At 35.7% G+C, this 20,553-nt stretch overlaps 2 protein-coding genes across 4 annotated transcripts in view; one reads left to right on the top strand and one right to left on the bottom strand.

Annotated features, from left to right (window-relative positions):
- Positions 1-3,454, top strand: part of LOC150101439 (putative glutathione-specific gamma-glutamylcyclotransferase 2) — a 36,835-nt gene extending 33,381 nt beyond the window's left edge. The window contains exon 3 of the mRNA XM_090400960.1: positions 2,968-3,454. Coding sequence (XP_090257086.1) covers positions 2,968-3,342 — 375 coding nt within the window. The 3' untranslated portion in view covers positions 3,343-3,454. The remainder of the gene's footprint in view (positions 1-2,967) is intronic.
- The window catches only part of Naa80 (N-alpha-acetyltransferase 80), a 56,549-nt gene that overhangs the window by 21,437 nt on the left and 14,559 nt on the right, over positions 1-20,553 (bottom strand). For 2 of the 3 annotated variants that reach the window (XM_090400957.1, XM_090400959.1), the window contains exons 4-5: positions 9,195-9,285; positions 3,719-5,722 (exon numbers count right to left, since the gene is read on the bottom strand). In XM_090400957.1, coding sequence (XP_090257083.1) covers positions 5,489-5,722; positions 9,195-9,285 — 325 coding nt within the window. In that variant the 3' untranslated portion in view covers positions 3,719-5,488. Of the gene's footprint in view, positions 1-3,718; positions 5,723-9,194; positions 9,286-20,553 lie in introns of those variants that run through there. The other variant, XM_090400958.1, reaches the window with a different exon arrangement.

Genomic DNA, 20,553 nt, shown 5'->3' with positions numbered 1-20,553 from the left:
ACATTTAGGAGTGGTAACAACAGTTCACAAATTGACTACATTTTGGCTAGAAGAAAACATCTTAAGGTTGTGACAAATTGTAAAGTAATTCCAACAGCTCAAGTAGCACAGCAACACCGACTGCTGTGCACAGACTTTAAAATAAGATCGAAGATAAGAACCTCTGGATGCCATGGGATGAAGACAATTAAGTGGTTTCGCTTAAAAGAGGAGAGTGTGAGGAATCATTTTAGGGAGAGGGTGTTAGAGAGGATTTCGGATGGACTGGAAAGTGTACAAAATTGGTGGAAACATAATTCAAAAGTAATCCTGAGCTGTGCAATCGAGGTGCTTGGTGAGACATCTGGAAAGATTAGAGAGCAGAAGGAGAGTTTGCGGTGGAATAATAATGTACAAGTGGCAGTGACAGCTAAGAGGAAGGCAAAGCAGAAGTGGGATGAGTCAAGAGTGGAAGAGGACAGAGAGGTGTACAGAGAGAGAAAGCAAGAAACCAAGAGAGTTGTGGCACAGGCGAAAGCCATGGCATATCAAGATCTGTATGATCAATTAGAAACCAAGGGAGGACAGAGAAAAATTTACCAACTAGCGAAATGTAGAAATAAAGCAACAAAGGACATCTTACATGTGAGGCAATCAAAGACGCTGAAAGAAGAGTATTATGGAGAGATGTGGACATAAGAAATAGATGGAAAATATACTTTGAGGGACTTTTGAATGAGGAAAATGCAAGGACTCTCACAGGAGATGGGCAGCCTTCTGAGGGGATGGTGCAGAACATCAGTAGAGTGGAAGTGACGGAGGCCATGAAGAGGATGAGGAATGGAAAATCAGTGGGTCCCAACAGAATTCCAGTGGAGGCATGGAAGGCACTGGGGGGAAGAGGGAATTGACCTGCTGTGGGACCTGTTCATGAAAGTTTGCCAACAGGAAAATATACCCGAGGAATGGAGGGAGAGTACTCTTGTCCCCATCTACAAGGGTAAAGGGGATGCACAAGACTGTAAAAATTACAGAGGAATAAAGTTGATGTTCCACACAATGAAAATCCTATTAAGAGTTCTTGATGATAGATTGAGGAAGGAGGTGGAGATTGCAAAGGAACAATTTGGCTTCATGCCTGGTAGATCAACAACAGATGCTATCTTTGGGTTATTACAGCAGATGATGGAAAAGTATCGAGAGAAACAAAGGGAGCTACATCTGGCATTTATTGATCTGGAGAAAGCATACGATAGAGTGCCGAGGCAAGAAGTCTGGAGGTGTCTGTGGGTGAAGAAGGTGCCGGAGAAATATGTCAGGTTGTTGCGGGAAATGTACAGAAATGTGAAGGGAAGTGTTCGGACTTGTCTGGGACAGACAGAAAGTTTTCAAGTAACAGTTGGCTTGCATGAAGAGTCAGCATTAAGTCCTTTTCTGTTTAATATTGATGGAGGTGGTAACAGAGGAGGTGAGAGAAGATGCGCCTTGGACAATGTTGCTTGCAGATGACATCTTGCTGTGTGCAGATTCAAGAGAAGAAGCGGGAACTAAACTGGAAAGATGGAGAAAAGTACTGGAAGAGAGAGGCATGAGACTGAGCAGAAGTAAGACAGAGTATATGTGTTGCACAGTGGACAGGAGACAGATCTGGAGCTGGAAGGAAATGTCATCAGGAAGGTGAGAGACTTTAGATACTTAGGTTCAACAGTGGAAGAAGATGGAGGAGCTGAGAAGGGAGTGGGATGCAGGATAGAAGCGGATTGGAGGGAGATGGCTGGAGTGTTATGCGATAAGAGGGTGCCGATCAATTTGAAAGGCAAAATTTATAGGACAGTAGTGAGGCCAGCTATGACATATGCTATAGAAACTGTGGTCCTGAGGAAAAATAACATTAGCAGGATGGAAGTAGCAGAGATGAGAATGCTTAGGTGGATGTGCAGTGTGACCAGAAAGGATCATCTGAGAAATGACTATGTCAGGGGAACAGTGAAAGTTACGAACTTAGGAGAGAAAATACAGGAGGCAAGGTTGAGATGGTTTGGTCATGTGATGAGGAGGGAGGAAGAATATGTGGAAAGAAGGGTCATGCAGATGGATGTGCAAGGAAGGCGAAAGCGTGGGCGGCCAAAGAAGAGATGGAGGGAGCTGGTAGAAGAGGACTTGAGGATAAAGAACTTGGATGTGGTGACAGCCCAAGACAGGAAGGTGTGGAGGAGACTCATTATCAACAGTGACTCCACTTAAGTGGGAGAAGCTGCAGAAGAAGAAGTGGATTTTTCACCCAGAGCCCTCTGCCTAAGCTATGGATGCAAACCTTGTTGACCCAGGCGACATTTGAGCTGGTTTGTCTACTGTGTGCTCAATTTGGTAGTGTCTAGGATACCATTGTTGGCACTTGGACCCCAAGCTAAGGTATTAGTCAGAAGTTGCTACTTCCCAGCTTGGGGGGGGGACAGTGTTGGCTACCATCAGTCCCCAAAACAGGGAGTGTTCCTGTTATAAAGCAGATGCCTGCAATTACAGAGGCCTTACCAAGGGCTGCTCCACCATCCCTGATAGCAATGCTGGTTCAGGACTGCTTATCTCACAGTGGATCTGGTTGTGGTCAGCTCTGCAACTGGATTTTCTTATTTTATTAAACCTGTTATATGCTTAGAAACATGTGGTCTCAATACCGAAAATTAACTGAAGAATCAAAAATGTCTGTCCTAAAACCACAAAGTGTAGCAGATAAAACATAATTATATAATAAATTAATATGATGAGATCTCAATTATCCAACCTTCAAATGAACAAACTTTCAATTAACTAACTCTTGAATGAGTTACTGTGTCTGGTACAGCACCATGCAATCATATATTCACTTATCCAACCAGCAAATTGCTCTCCTGCTGTGGCTGCATAATTGAGAGATTAGTATGTATGTATATATTCTATTTTGAGCTGTTAAAATACTTTTCATTAATATATTTTTGTTTCCTTTCCTAGGACTGTGTATGGGGAGTAGCATATGAAATTCCTGATGAAAATGTTAGTGAGGTGAAAGCATATTTAGACCACCGAGAGAAAGATGGCTATGACACAGTATCAGTTAAATTTTATCCCTGGAAAGAAGAAGAAGATACCCCTTTTACCTTATTAACTTACGTAGGAAATAGGGATAATCCATTTTTTCTTGGACCAGCACCAAAAGATATTATGGCCCAGCAAATATATGAAGCAGAGGGACCAAGTGGGAAAAACAGGGACTACCTTTTTCAGTTGACAGAAGCTATGAAAACCTTAGCTCCTCATATCTGTGATGAGCATTTGGTTGAGCTTGAAGAAGAAGTAAAAAAATTAACTGAAGAAAAAAGAAAATAAGATAATGACCACAATATAGATTAATTTATTATTAAAGTCCGGAACTACACATGCATGCACTCTTTAGAACGTAAGATCTTATTTATTTTAAATAAAATGATAATGAAATATTTCCACTTGGTAATATATATGTAAACTATGTACTCTTTTGCATGTCGCTTTAAATTCTTAATCAGTATAATGACAGTCCATAATGGAAAGAGCATCATCTCCTTTAATTACCATATGGAGATAACAGCTTTTTCCAACCTGAAACTAGTTTTTCATCCCACAAAACAGTTCAACCAGCTAGAAGAACAGATGCAATTTTATAGGCACATGGTATGCTGGCCTTATAGCCATAGCTACTTCAGCAATAATTACAAATACCCAACAATGAATCCTTTAATTACAAAATTTATTTCATTATTATTCTCATATCAAATGTTAATTTAGATATGACTTATATATAAAAAGAACTTATGCTGCTTAACAAAATAATTTGGATTATTTACACAGAAAATAAGAGTTCCAATTAGATGATAAGCAAGAAAATGGTAGTATTGAGGTTAGCGATTTTATGAAATTAAATTAAAAATAACACTCAAACGTAAAACTGGAACTGAGACATTGCAAAATTGAGAAAGAAATGAATGAAAACTGCTTCCTGTTAACTATGCATTTGTCAGAAGAAATAAGTGAAAGGTATGAGGCATTATGGTTTTATGGTATAAAAGTTGTGACGTCACTGAATGTCAATGATAAACAGACCAGTGAGATATATTACAGGAGAGCTGGATAGAGAGGATATGCACTGCTAATAATTACAGAGATCTTCAAAATACATATGTAATGTAACTGAGGAATTGCATTTGGTGACATCTGTGATGGCTATATTAATGGTTATTTCCTTTTTTTTTTCTTTTTGGTTTATTTTTTGAGCGATTAATGGTTAGTTGATATGCCACAGTGGATAGAGTGGTGTTTGATGGAGAAATCAACAGAAAGGGGCACTGCATCAGGCTAGTCACTATATCTGTAAATAACAGTTATACTCACCACTGTAATTGTGTAAAAGGAGATTTTACAAAGGAGAATGTTAATAGATTATGCAACTTATGGTTGGTAGTAAATGCTGGATAATATTTTTTTGATTTTTTTGAAAATATGAAGTAAAGCTTTGTAGATTTTGCATATTATGTGGGAATTTATGTTTTTGAGGTAAATGAGGACAGATAGTGTGAAAGAATTCAAGAAAGGGCTCGATAGTTGGTGTGGGTGATAAATTGCCTCCCTCTAACTCCCTGGAGGCTTCCCTTAATAATAATACAACCATAAATCCAGTAAACCACTGAATATTGCCCTCACATTCAGGGTAGTACTCTAAGAATTCCCTAAAAATACTTGACCTGGTACAAATGAGAACAATCAGGATGATTAATGACCCATATAAGCAAAGTGTTTGCTGTAGTTGATGTTTTATATATCAGCTAAAGTAAACTATTGCCATTTTTATTTGAGTTGGCTTTAATATATGTAACTAAAGGGATATAAAAGGTTATTTTTTGCTTCTGAGGTTTTCTTCTTTATAATTTTATATTTTTTACATAGTTTAGAAACCACCATGCTTTAGAGACAAGCATGGAACTTTTTCAAGCCACTCAAGGCCTCCCTCCAGTAAGCAGAATGGTGGTCTCACACTAGGTGCTGAAATTCATGTCATCACCTAGTGTGATGAAATATTTTTTAGATGTGATAAACAAAATCTTATTGCTTGACTTTGGCAACCACTTTGGAGATATCACTGTCTTCTATCTTCCATTTTCTTATCTTTGTCATTCACATAAAATAAGCCCAAATTTCTTTCTTATTTTTTCCTATTTATTGGGAGGGGGGGGGTGTTGAAAAACCTTAATCTGTCATGTTGCCTCTTTCAAAATCAGTTTATCTGAAACTGTATTGTTGTAATTGTTGGCTTTTTAAAAAATATCGCTCACTCTTGATAGTCACTGATTCACCATCACTAGCATTTCCAGAATTAAGAATAGTCTTTCGTTGTAAGTACATATACTGAATTGATTTGGTTATTTTACAATTAATGTAAAATAACCAAACTAAAAGAACATTATTTACATTAAGGCACATCAGGTATCTCCATAAAAGCATATCAAAACTTTTTTTTCATCCAATAGTGATCCAACTGTGGAATACAAAGAGATGGATTTATTTCTGACTTCTGATGTTTATTAATAGTGGGTGGAGGAGGAGGTGGTGGTGGTGGAGGTGATGGCCTGCTGTTTTCTTTCACATAATCATTCTGATGCACATTCTTTACAGCAGACTCCTGTGATTTACTGGATGATATTTTCTCTATAAAATTAGAATTCCAACTGCCAACAATCTGAAAAGAGAAAAATGTTTTACTTAAATTCATGCTAGGATAATACAAAATTAAAAATAACAGGTGTAATTAACTCTATATTTAAACTAAACCAGACTAAAAATATACAATACATTAGCCCTACCAGTCCTATTGTATGGAAGTGAAATCTGGACAATAAAACAAAAAGACAAAGATTAATAACAGCTGAAATGAAGTTTGACAAAAACTGCAAAGTATACTCTATTTGATCACAAAAGAAATTATGAAAGAATTAAACCAGGAATCAGTAATAGAAAAAATTAAAAAATATAAACTTGAATGGATAGAACACATTGAAAGAATGAAAACAGAAAGATTACCAAAACAAGCCTTAAATTACAAACAATTAGGAAAAAGAAAACTAGGACATCCTCTTAAGAGATTCAACGATAACTTCTAAGGTTGGAACAGACCACTCTAGGCCTGAATCCTTGACATTTTTAACGGTACAAGAGTAAAACTGTTTGGAAATTGTAGTTTCAATTTATAGGAAACAATCGTTATTGAATTTTTCACATCTTCAAAATCAGAGAGAGAGAGAGGAACAGAAAATTCTACTCATAGGATGATGATAAAAATCAGAATGATTGTGTGTGGAGGAGGGGGGGGGGATTGTTGGTATTAAAATAAAACGTAACAGATTTTAACTCAAACTTTTACTCTCCATGATTCCTCCAGTTCTTCTCCTGTAATCCTCTTTTCTCCACTGCTGCTTTCACAATGGTCCCTTTCCACATAGTCTCATTCTCTGGATGTGTCCATACCATTTCAAAGTACATGCCTCTATCTTCTTTGTAAAAGGCTGTTCAAATATAAGAATTCCTCAGAGATGACCCATATGTCTGGCTCTCATACTTCATTTGAAGTACTCCATTTCCATTACTTGTTTTCTCCAGCTGTTAGTAAGAGTACAACACTCAGATCCACAGGCCATTATACTCTCCATAATCACAAGTTTTATGACTCCATAAAACACCATTTGTGATGTTCAAATAGTTGCTTGTGTCTGTCCTGTTTAAAATGCTACATCCACTTCACACTGGCCAGACTTATCCATAATGGAGCCTAATTACTTTAACTTATATTAAAAGTAAAAAACACCAACATTGTCAAGAGAGATATACATGAAACTATAACTTTGCCAGGCTGGTTGGTTGAGTGGTTATCATATCCATTCTCCAACCAACAAGCTGTGAGTATGAATTCCACCATGGACATGAATGCTTTGTGAACATCTTATGTGAATTCATCACTCTACTTGATGGAGATCTGAAGTAACTTGAAAAATCTGATGGTCTCTTAAACAGTTCTGATTATCGCTCTTAACCCACTCAAAGTACTAACACTATAGTATAGTGCTAGTACAGCACAGGCTAATCTTTTGTCGGTGGGATTCACATATTTACATAATAAAATATAATAAAAATAACACTGCGAAATGTGCATAAATAAATCAAAATACTTATAGATTCTAAGTTTAAATTCTTATTTTAAAGGTTAGCAAAATGAGTGTTTTTACCAGAATAGCAAGAAAAGGACTTGGAGGAAGACTAAGATCCAAGTGGGCTGATACAGTAGAAAAAGACCAAAAAATAAACACAGATGATACTGGAATCTTGAAGAATAACAGATTAATTTGGAGAAAAACTGCCAACAGGAAGTTGGTAATGATGTAAAATTTTCATGTAGCAGTATCATAATATCCTCTACATATACTGAGGGTATGTATCCATTTGATGGATGAATTCTTATATTAAATAATTATGCATTTCATCAATCACATGCACACATCACATGGACTTAAGTTGATGACATATAATGTTTTATAGCCAAGGTCTGTAAAAGTACTAATATTAGTGACTCAAATGCCATGCAGTACTTTTTTTTTTCTTTAATGTGCTGCAAAACAAAACATTTCTGATAATTCTCTAATTTAGGCAGAGGTTGACAATCCACCAACTGCTGATTCTCTGGAAACCCTCAAGTTGACAGAGGAGGATATTTAAAAGGAACAGTTAAAAATTCTTAAGGACCAATTATTCATCTTCAAAATAAGTGAGTTACAATGAATTTCCATACAGCATAACAAAATAATCATGTTGTGTTTGTGTTGTTAGCTAAATGCTAACAACACCAACTGCCACAGTACACAATCAGCAGAATTCTTCACAAAAAAAAAAAAAGTACAGTAAGAGCACAACCATGCCATACATTAAGGGAATAGCCAAAAAATAAATAAACAGAGGAGCTGAGTAAAAAATCCTTTCAGTATATGAGTAAACTTTAATTTTGAGGGTGGTTAAAATGGAGCTATATCAAGGTTACATTTGAACCACCCACAAAATTACTCAGCTTCTCTAAATATCCCATTCTCCCCTGCCCACCCAAAGTGTATACCAAATCCAATACATAACTTACTCTATGGCAAATAAGATATGCAATAGCAATAAGAACATAAATGACACGAATTGCTAAATTATAAAAATCAGGTGTTTTTGATCGTGCACTTAAAACATGGCAAAGAATCCAAACCTGGTATAAATAAATATTGAAAGAAGCTTGTGAGATGCTAATCCATCACACTAATCTTCAACAAGATGGTCGAAGAGTCCTAAGGATGTAGCATGCAATTGCAACCCATATTATATGTGATGACAAGAATAATATAAAAGAACAGTATGATAAAACTTCAACAACTCCAGACAACCAACTACAAAAATAACCAAATATTGGTTATAAAGAATAAAGTTCTATTCTTTCCAGCAAGAGTAGAACTAAAGGCCAATTGTAAATAAGCCAATGTTCCACAGACAAAAAAAAACAGGACTCAATGGAGCTCTAGAGATCTCATCCCTATCCCATGGCCACTGATGTAGATTCATGTACACACGAGGTATATTTACTGATTATTTATTTGTTTGTTTTTTTTTTATATATTTTTCCTCTATCCCTCATCTGAGGTTGATGGTTGATCGAAGTAGTGATGTTGTAGCATCCTGTAGTTAACCATTATGTAGCTATGTATTCCTGATTATGACCTTAATATGAAAGTCAAATCAAAACAATTATTTTAATTTAAAGTAAAGCTACTTTAAATAGGAGGGATAGGTACCTCCATAATTTTTTGATAATGAATGCTAATCACTGCATAACAAAAGAAAGGATAAACATATCATACTTCATAGATAACTTACCTACCACTCTTAAAGTATTATTACATTTGATGTAAACTATCTTATTATCATCAGAGAAAAAATAACTATGACAAAAGAAAGCACTCAGTCAATCTGTAAGATTTTTTTCAGCTAGCTGGCCTATATCACAATTGATCTATGAACAACTTATTACAATCAACAAGTGACTTTCATCACAAGCTATTAACATAACAGTAAATCAAAGAAAGTTGCAATTGCTGGATTTTTAGAAAGGGAGAAGATATAAAATTACTTACAACACAAACTGGGGCACAGTAAGTATATCCAACATGCTCATAAAAACCTTGCTGATCTCGAGTACTTAAATATGCTGTAGTAAACCCATGCCTATCAAAGAAATAAATTATAAAGAACCACTTTAATGAATATACATATTTTTAAAAGCACAATTTTTTTGCTGCATTTATTAGTAGTTTCACAGTTTTTCACAATATTGTGTTCAATAAAATGCTTTTGCTTATTATTATTATCATCGTCATCATCAGACACCTCCAGGGAGTCAAGGACTCATCAGGGAGGCCATATATTGTCCAAACCAGATGTTTCATGCTTTCTCTTAACTCATTCACCACATCAACAGGTAAACTGTTCTACTAGCTTGCTGCTCTGTGAATGAAAAATTTAGCTCTCACCTCTTTCTTAACCACATACAATTTAACTACCATGGATATTCCTTATCCTCTCTCCACCTTCCATATAATGACCTCTATCATATCACCCATCTTTCTCCTGTTAATAAGTGTCTACATCCACATAACTGCAAACCAAATCAGGAGATCAACAATCCAGGTGCTGTCGTATATAAAAAAAAGCAAACTGATTTCCTTATCCTTACATGTCAATGTTCATTTTAGCATCACAATTATCCTCAAGTTGTATTTGCAATTTTTGTTATGTGACCTTTGAACTTCAAATTACCATCCATAACTCCAAGTTCTCTAGCCTCATCAGTCTCTCCAAGAATGCTCCTGCCAATATAATATGCCACTGTACTTATATATTTTTGAAACAGATTAAATGACTAAAAGCTGAGAGAAAAAGAGAAACACTATTTTATTTTTTTTAAACTGCACAACTAGTTTTGTCTTAGAAAACTTCATTGGGTGCATAATGTGAGAGACATGCCAACAAGCATTGCAAGAGAAAATATCTAAACATTAAAACGTTAACGTATTAACACTTGAAGGCATTCCATGTATCTCTTCATTGTTGGGTGTGCACATGCGTTGCCCCTGTTCACACACTACTTATACAGCTTCCAGCCATGTCCCTTTGTTCTATCCCTTCTCCCATTCTATGAAAAATTTCCTCCACATTAACCTTATAACTTAAATGTCTCTATCATATCCCTCTCTTCCACAAGACTTTGCAAACCATTCTCTCAATTTGTCCTCACTTTCCAAAGACTAGTTACGATCTTAGTCGGTCTTCTTTGGACTCTTTCCAGTACATCTTCATCACCATGAAAACCATGAGACCAAATCTATGCGCAATAATCCATACAAGGCCTGATCAAAGCCTTATACAATGGAACTAGAACCTCTATTTCTACAAGTTCATCTGCATCATTGCCATAATCTGATGTAATGTCTTCACAAGTTGTGCAATGTGACCTCTGAATTTCAAATCTTTGTCCACCACCACTCCAAGGTCTCTTATCTCCTCAAATTCCTGCCAAGTGTATACTTTGCATCCCTTTGTTGCTTACAAAATTTTAGAACTTTACACTCTGCAACACTGAATTGACAGTCCCATTAATACAATCTATTCAAGTCCTCCTGTAAGGCCACATCTGCTTGATTCCTCATCACTCTTTCCAGTTTTGCATCATCTGCAAACAGCTGTATATCACCAGTTAAACCTATTCCAATATCATTAACATACAAATTAAATAACAGTGGTCCCAAAACTGATCCCTGCAGCACACCACTAGTGACCTTCCCTTTTGATCAAGAGGCTATTTTACACCCAACCAACTCTTAACTACATACAAATCCCAAATTTATCCATCCCTGGAATACTGCTCATATGTTTGGGGATGGTGCACCTAAAACTATCCTTAAAATTCTTGTTGCTATCCAGAGGCAAGTAATAGGCTCATAGATGATCCCTCTCTTATAGATTCACTTCAACTTCTATCTCACAGATGTGGTGTTTCAGCACTGTGTCTATTCTACAGGTAATTCCATGGTCACTGCTCCAATGAACTGGCAACCATCATTCTTCCACTTTCTGTTGCACCTATTGATACAAGAGCAGCATATGCCCAGCTCCTTTTACTGTGCAACTGCAAACACACTGAACCTGCTTCTCCTCTTCCTCTTATTCTGTCTGCTTCTGTTCTTTGAAACAACTACAACCTGCAGCTTTTCAAAACAAAATTCAATAAACTTCTATCTCAGTCCTCATCTGCACCCCACATATGGCACATACATTCAATGAATGTATGTCTTATTTATATGTCATCACTATGGAGAGTCAGGACTGGCAGACCATTTGAACATCATTTCAGATAGGATAAGATGAAAAGAAGCTAATGTGCTATACAGAAGATGTTACAAGTCAGTGAGAGCATTTTCAGCACCAGCACTGAAACACTTTCCCAAGTATAGGCGCATTAATTTATGTAATATTTGGAAAACAGTCATTCAAACATCAATACCATCCAATTGTAAAAACTTCTATTTATCCAACATTAAAGAGCACCAAGTTAAGATTAGTTCTCTTGTCAATACTATTTCAAGCATTTCCAACACTAATCTTCATTGCTATACTGCAACAAGTTGTTTGTGCTCAGAAAATACAGTAAATCAACTAGTTAATAAATATCTTATTTATTTCATTTATTATTGTTATTTTCTATTTAGACTCTAGGCAGTCCCTTTGTCATACACACAGCTCATCATACCTTGCCTGAAACATTAAAATTTTCTGCAGACACTGCCCTCCTGGGCAAGCCATTCCTATCATTCACAACTCTGAATGCAAAAAAAAACCCCTCTTAACATTGATCCTATAACAACCCCTTACCAACTTGTACATCTCTATCATATCAATCCTTCATAAAAATTATGGAAACAACTACCATGTTAAAGTAAAACTTCAGTTTAATACAAACCAAAATAAAAACTCAACGTTTCAATCTTCACATTAAGGTCATCATCTGGAGTATATACACACACACACATATATATATATACACATACAAAGAAACAAGCTGCATTACAATCTACATGGTATGCTAAAGTTACATTGATATGGTCAACCATTAAAACTATTAGCCTGACCTCTGGTGGAAAAAAAAAACCTTACTACATCAAAGCTAGAGTCTAGTTATCTATTTGGTTACAAAAATAAATTAAGCTAGAGAGCAACGTGTTCACACAAAGTTACTCATATATAGGTATACATATAAATTAAAACAGAACAGTATGGATGCTGGCCAATAAAAGCTGAAATAAATTGACTGGAAAAGTACCTGTTCTTTACATCATACAAAAACTTGGTATGAACAAAAATTTAAAGAAGCCTGTGAATTTTTGATTAACCATCCTAATCTTAACAATAGTGGGGGCACAAAAATCCCAAGAATTTGCACACATTCAGCCCACTTAGTTCTTCAAAATTTCCAGCAAACAGCTTTTATTGGCCAGCATCTATACTGTTTTAATTTATATGTATATCTATATGAGCAACTTTGTGTGAACATGTTGCTTTCTAGCTTAATTTATTTTTGTAACCAAATAGATAATAATAATAACAGGACTCTAGTGTTGATGTAGTAAGGTTTTTTTTTTTTTTTTTTTTTTTTTACCAGAGGTCAGGTCAAGTTTTAAGTTGACCAAATCAATGTAACTTGAGCATACCATGTAGATTGTAGTGCAGCTTGGGTCTTTCTATATATGTGTATACTCCAGATAATGACCTTAATGTGAAGATTGAAACATCGAGTTTTTATTTTGGTTTATATTAAACTGAAGTTTTACTCTAACGTGGTAGTTGTTTCCATCATTTTTATGATGAATTCTGATCACTGTGTAACTATGAAGGAAAGGACTATCATATCAACACTTTTTCTCCTATATACTGGACTTTGTAAATGCATCTTCCCAACCTTTCCTCTCTAATTATTCAGAAATAAAATTCCTGATATCTGGAATTTTATTCAAAATTCCAGATATCAGAAACTACCTTAGTCAATCGCCTCTGGACCCTTTCCAACATCTCTTTGTCCTTTTGAAAACCAGGTGACCAAATCTGCGCACAGTAATCCATATGGCCTAATCAAGGCCTTATACAATGGAACAAGAATCTTCATACTTCTACAAGTAAGTGTCCTCTGCATCATTCTCAGAATTATTGTGTTGTCTTCACAATTTTGGCAGTGTCCTCTAAATTTCAGATCCTTATTCATCATCACTCCAAGATCTCTTATTTCATCTGCCTCCAACAATATATCCTCACCAAGTCTAAATTCTACATCCCATCTTTGTTTCCCAAATTTTAAAACCTTACATTTTGCAACGTTGAACTGTCATCCCCACTCCTGTGCCCATTCACTCGATCTATTCAAGTCTTTGCAAGGCCAGAATATCTGCTCTACTCCTCACAGTTTGTCCCAACTCTGCATCATCTGCAAACACTGAATATCCCTATCCAAATCTTCTCCAGTATCATTAACATACAAGTTAAACTGTGGCCTTAAAACAGACCTTGAGGCACACCATTAGTGAATTTTCCTCTTCCAGGATATTGCTCCCCTATACACAACTTGCTGATACCTATCAGATAGCCAATCTCCAATCCAATACACTAGTCTCTAATCCAACCTCATCTGCTTTAGTTTGACTATCAACTTATCATGCAATAATCTATCACAAGTCTTTACAAAATTTAAGTATACTACTGGTATCCATCTTCTTTGTCCAATGAAACAGTCACCTTATTGTAATAAGTAAGCAGATTACTAAAACATGACCCCCCCCCCCCTTTAGCAAATCCATGCTGTCCATCAAAGATAAGACTACTGTTGTCAACCCAATTCTGGATCCTGGTTCTCACCAGCCTCTCCAACACTTAACCACAAAAACTGACACACACAGACCATCCTATAATTTGATGCTTGAATTCTGTCACCTCCATTATGAAGTGGCACAATTTTGCCTTCCTTTCACTCCTTTGGAACTTGATCCAATGCAAGACTCATATTAAACAAATATGTAAGGTGCAGATGCCAACTCCCAGACACATTCCTTCAAAATATGTGGTGTTATATTATTAAGTCCCACAGCCTTATTAACATCAAGTTTGTTCAATTCCCCATATACCTCTTGCTCACTTACAATCAGTCTCTCCTCCTCCTCAACTGCTCTCAAACTCTCCATGATGTCACATTCACAACAATGATAGACCTTTATGAACTGCTCATTAAATACCTCAACTGTATCCTGTGCAGCAGTTGTTCTTATACTATTTTCTCCAATCAATGTCATCCTTCTATAAGCATTCTTTTTTTTTCTTTTGCACTACATATGCAAATTTGCACTACAAATTTTTTCTTTTGCACTACATTTGTCTTCATTTTGCTACCCTTACCAACCAAGTCATCCTCCTTGCCTGTTCTTTGTAATTCTCATGGAATTGATAAATACCACTCCTCCTATGTTGCCTCTATAGTGCCTTTTGTTCTGTATCGTATGTTTAATCTCTTCATTCATTTTACACCTTATTTAACCTTCTGACCCTTGGAAGCATTTTTAGGTGTTCTTTAATACCATCAAAATTCCAGATGAATTCACTGAAAAAAAAAGTTGAGGATAATCTATATATGAAAATCGTGGTTGAACTCTTTAGTAGACAGATTGCTACTGACTGACAATACTGCAATGTGGATGCTTTTCCTTCATGATGAAGCTCTATTTTTATAAACACTTGAAATTTAATTTTTTTCAATAAGAAACAATGGCAGGTGAAGGTGGATGCGTTGCAAACATCATATGATGTTGACATAATTTAAATTCAAACTGTAAGATGCAACTCTGATGGTAATGAACTTTTTTGTATGAATAGACATGATATAGTAATTAAATAATTTCAATTTCCATAGTTAGTATCATTCTTTTAAAATTTAAGGAAAAAAACTAGGCATGAAATAGGATTACAATACCTAATTAATTAATTAACAAAGTCAAGCTACTGTCATCTATTTACTTGAAAACAAAATGATTTAAGAAACCATTTCAAGAGGCACATACTTGAGACAAGTGTAACTGTTGTTGCATTTCTTATGACAATCTTGTCACGAATATCTCTGGACTAAGGAACAGTTAAAATTTTTCTGTTTTTAAGAAAACGATGCACATTTCAGCTAAATATTATCTTCTGTCCTCATATGTAACATAAATATATGTATATATTCTGTTCTTTTCTATACATTAATACAAATTTAATCATACATTAAAAAATATTTCAGTTCAATGTGCAGTCAGCAATGATAAGGTGCAATACTTATTTGCTTTTTTTTTGGAAAAATAGGAAGAATGGATAGGCTTTTACAAAATGAAAAGTAAGAGATCAAAGCTGAAAAAACAGTTTCAGAATGGTAAATGAAGTATCAATATTACAGTAATCCAACCTGGTCAGGAAAGCAGTTTTTGTTCAGTGATCTCAAAGATTGTTAACTTGAAGGAACATTTTGTGTGCTGTAAGGAAGTGTTACTATGGGTAAGGGGTGCCAATGAATGCATTTCACATTATTATTAAATTAAACTATAATCACTTGAAGCATTTTGGTTTCATCAATTTGCAATTTAGATGCTACTTTTATTTAATGATGAAAAAACATAAGAAAAAAAAAACAGTAAATAAGATAAATAATGGCTTTCTCAGAAGCAAACAAAAGAAGATAGCTAGCCATTAGAAGATTCCTGAAGCAGGGAGAAAAAGTTATCACAACTGGAAACATAAACTGTAGTTGCATTTGGTTTATTTAATCTGTTGAAATTGCAGAATATCTGCAAGTTTTACATTAGAGCTACCGAATTTCTTCTTCACTTTATTTTATTTATTTTTTCTATCACATCAAGCAATTAGTTGCCATTTTCTCTCTCTTCCCTACCTTCTGCCTAAAGCTTGTACTACCTTACCCCAGTCCTGAAGATATTTTCAGGTGCAAACTTTGTTTGCTCACACCTGGATAAAGAATTAAACTAAAGTGATTATATTTAATGTCACTGTTTTCCTGAACTGTTTATAACTTACTTCCTTTCAATCAAATGGTAAATTCTAACTCACCTTCTATCCAAATAATAAAAATAAAAAAAAAAACCTGATTTCTTTTGCATTGTCCCAAAAAAAAAAGATTGCCAAAAAAATGTTAAAGGTAACTAAAATGATGAATTATGGTCAGTAAATTGCAGAATAAATTCGGTAGCTCTAATGCAAGTTTTGCATTAGAGCTACCGAATTTCTTCTTCGCTTTATTTTATTTATTTTTCTATCACATCAAACAATTAGTTGCCCTTTTCTCTCTCTTCCCTACCTCCCGCCCAAAGCTTTCTATATAAACTGAAATGTTTTTTTTTTTTGTTGAGCATTCCACTTTTATAAAAGCACCATATCACTTAAATTTGAAAAATTTAAGTTCCTTCAAACTAGTAATTCATTTTGCTGCAATGTATTCATTTCATATGGTGATTCAACGGCCGTGAGCCCCTTTTACAGGGAGGTACAGCACCACCTCAATCCCCCTATTTTTATCCGGGCTTGGGACTGGCATAGACAACAATTCAGACTTATGGCTAGAGGGATTGTCTTAAGTATTCCTGACTGTATCCATGTGTGTTCACAGGGCTGGTTTGCCTGCTTGCGGGATGAAAAACTCCAGATAAACTGGGGGGAAAACCCTGCTGTCCATGCCCAAGACCGGCTAACTTGGCTATGGCTGAGGAAGATCCTTAAGTTCCTCACGTCATCGACGGGAATCGAACCTAGGACACTCCTTCCCCAGGCATATGGTTGCGAAGCGCATAGCCACTAGGCTAACCGCACGGACTTCATCATGATGATTTAAGTCAAAGTCCTATGCTAATTTATTTTTACAAACAAAGTGCTAGTTAAACAATCAATGTTATCAACATGCAGTACACAGTTTAACTGTGTGTATACTTGTTAAGCCAAGAGAAAGCAAATGAAAGTCAGCAGGCAAATAAATCCATGTTTATCATTCCTTACTAAATACTTTTGTGTTATATCACACGTAATAATATGAGAAACTTCAAGTGTTATAACAAACATTTTTCCATCAAGGCCAAGATATATCGATATGCAGAATAGGAACACTATGATTGGTGCCGGTATCAGAAGGATGCCAATGATATGATATTTTATTGAAATTGTCACACTGAAAGAAAGCACATAGCCATGAATTTGCCAAGGGTGCCAGTAACCAGTTGATATGTACTTCATTTCTAAAATATCTTAATTTGTATAATCTCTTTATGTATCACAACTGACAAAAAAAAAATAATAACATAAGTAGAATTGCAGATATTTAGTTATATCACTTAAAAGCATGCCAATGGCTGCACTAAATTAATCAGGAGAACCGTGCCATTGATTTAAAATAATCACTACAGAAAATAGAAATGTCATTTTTTCTATGAAGCTAAAATGATCACAGACCTCTCCAGAACAGTGCACTTGAATGAATCCATATGATCTATCATACTTTGGGTAAGGAAAAAAAAAAGACAAATTTAGAATTATATCACTCCGTTAAGCTAGGAAATTGTATAATAAAAATTTCCATACTATCGGTCACTCCTGTATACATAGTGAACTTATGAAACCCATCATACTATCCTAAAACGACTATGTTTAATAGTTGAATTTAGCACTAATAATCTAAATTCAGTTTCATGAAAAATCTAATTCTGACATGTCATTTTACCTCTTCTACCATTAATAACAATACACAGCATGACTGAGATTACTACTCATTCTGAGTGAATCATTCCTAGAGTTGCAAGATTAGATGATCTGAGTGTGGAATATACAGCAGCATAGCTAGGCTTTTAGCACCCTGGGCAAATTCTTATGGTCTTTTATAGCATAACAGTTTTGCTACTTGGCAAAATATCTTACCACTGGCACCCTTGGGAACTGCCTTACTGACAAAGCATTCCTATACTGCTGAGAATACAGCTTAACGAAGGTTAAACATTTGTATAACAAATAACATAAACCAAGATTTAAACATATCTTACTGCAAAATATTTGAATTTTTTTTTCTTTTTAATTCGATACATTCTTGTTGTTTTGTGTAAAACAATCAAAAATTATTTCTGAGAATTTCTTCACTCTAAACTAATTTGACTTAAAAGTAACCTAATCAGAATAAAAAGAATTATTTTCAAGAAAGAAAAAACTGTAATACAGAGTTGCTCCTGAGCTACTCGTGGTGTACTGAGTTTTTTCCTTGTACTGCATTGGCACACTTTTTTGTGAACTAAGGCTTGAATGGTGGTCAGGCATTTGGTGTGGAATGAAGGATGAAGGCCTTCATTCCTTTGAGGATAATATCTGTTATTTGGTCTTAGCAGGAATTTAGATAAAAAGAATTAAAGCAGCAGTCAGACCAATGGAAGAAGGAGGAGGCTTAGAAGTCACAGAGATCATCCCATTTGGCATCCTTGTAGTGCCAAATGCACACGAGACTGGTCTTGTAAGGACACAAGACTGAGAACTATGGGTGAAGGCTGTTCCACTGTAAAGGATACTTTTATAAGATTGTGGTCTGAGTTACCAAATGGAGAACTGATATCTGAAGTATATTTGGAAGGGGAGCTTATTGAAAAGAGGTCAAGTGTGTTGGCAGATTGGAGGAGGAGGGTCAGGTATTCTGGTGGGGAGACTGATGATCTGTAATTGGTTGTTGCTTATGACAAATACCTCAATATCTCTGACTGCATGGTTGGTAAGACGAGAAGGAAAGCCAAGTTGAGTTGTGGATGTTGAAGTTCCCAAGAAGGAAGAATAACCTCACTTATAAGAATATCTTGACTGCAGAAAATCAAGCTTTAGAGAGAGAAGCTGAATACAGAGAGCAAATGAAAGTAACAGGTTGATATGGTAATGAAATTTTGAGTCAAAGCAGATCAAACAAAGAAGATTCGAGGTTTTACAATCTCTGACATGGGATGTCAGCTCTGATGAATGAAGGAGTGCCACCCTTATGGTGGAAGAAACTGTGTAATGTATAATTTGGGAAATCGAAGTGAACAGTGGTTGTTGAGGTTGCCAGCTGAGGCTCTTAGGAACAGTAATTCTGGTTTAGATGACTAGGTGATGGTGCACATCATTTATGTTACTATTTAGTCCATGAATATCAGTGAAGTGGATGCAGAAATTTTTTTGGTAAGAATTAATGTGAAGGTTTGATTTTTTTTTTTTTTTGGATTTTTGTTATTTATGAATTTTTTAATTAAATTTGTGGTTTTTTTTATGTTTTTTAATTGTTTTTTGTGGGAAAAATTTTTTTATTATCTACAGGGAAATTGTGTTTCTTTGAGTGGACTATTGTATGTGGAAAGGAAGAGATAATAAGGAATATGGGCATGCAATGCCCATATTCGTCCAGTTGGTGATGGCCTGACAAAACATATCACCCACACAGAGGGAACCCAGTCTCCTGTCCAGACATGGCCTCAATAGTTCCCCCTTCAACTACAGTACTTTGGTTTCCCTCCAGTCACGAACTGGCAGAAGGATTTGTGGTCACTAATGTAGTCCTCGAACCTTTGCTCTCTACTCTTAATTTTTTCATGTAGTACTATCATAACCTGTACATCCCTTGAGGGTACATGGTAGGAATTTGATGATGATGATGATCCTCGGTGACAGTGGATAGAGTCTCCACTCTCTAATCAGTAGGCTATGGGTTCAAATCCTGCTGTGGATATTAACATTTATACCTGTCCTTAAATGGTACATAACATTTTTCATCTCTAGATGTGAGATCACTGCTCCTCTTATTGGATGCCTGAAATGGCTCCATGTTCAGTGTTTCTTGATTATATAATCCTCTCCAACTCACAATACTAATGCATTATAGATCTATAACGTTTATGTAGGTAGGATTCACACACACACAAAGAAAATTATTGGCTGATATCAAGGTTAAGTAATTGCAGAACCCTGCTTCTGTATGTGAGTTTTTCTAGTCATTTCTGAGCCTCCAGTAAGCAAAGTAGTGGCTTCACATCACACACTGGAGATTTCAACCAAAAGAATTTCACAAACATCCATGCACGGTTATTTGAGCCCATGGGTTGGAAATTGGAAATGTTTACACTTAGTCAAATTGGTTGGCTGAGACTTTGTCACCAGGCTTTGATTATTGGGAAAATAATATACACTCAGGTCTCTTTTTATGCGGATTTGAAGTTATGCGGTATAGTACGCCCAAAGATATGAGACCTTTCGACACTTCTGCATATGTCAACAGAAGGAGAATCCATTCCGATAATAGGGTAATCCAGCATTTCCCATCCCAAACTTTTCCTGCGACAGAACACTTCACAAATCCTGAAATTT

This window comes from Typopeltis vanoorti, chromosome 11 (genome assembly GCF_054136105.1).
Source record: "Typopeltis vanoorti isolate ZY-2024b chromosome 11, IOZ_Tvanoo_1.0, whole genome shotgun sequence".
Lineage (NCBI taxonomy): Eukaryota > Metazoa > Arthropoda > Arachnida > Uropygi > Thelyphonidae > Typopeltis > Typopeltis vanoorti.
Note: the sequence above shows the minus strand (reverse complement) of the source record. Positions and strands in the feature narration are given on the sequence as shown.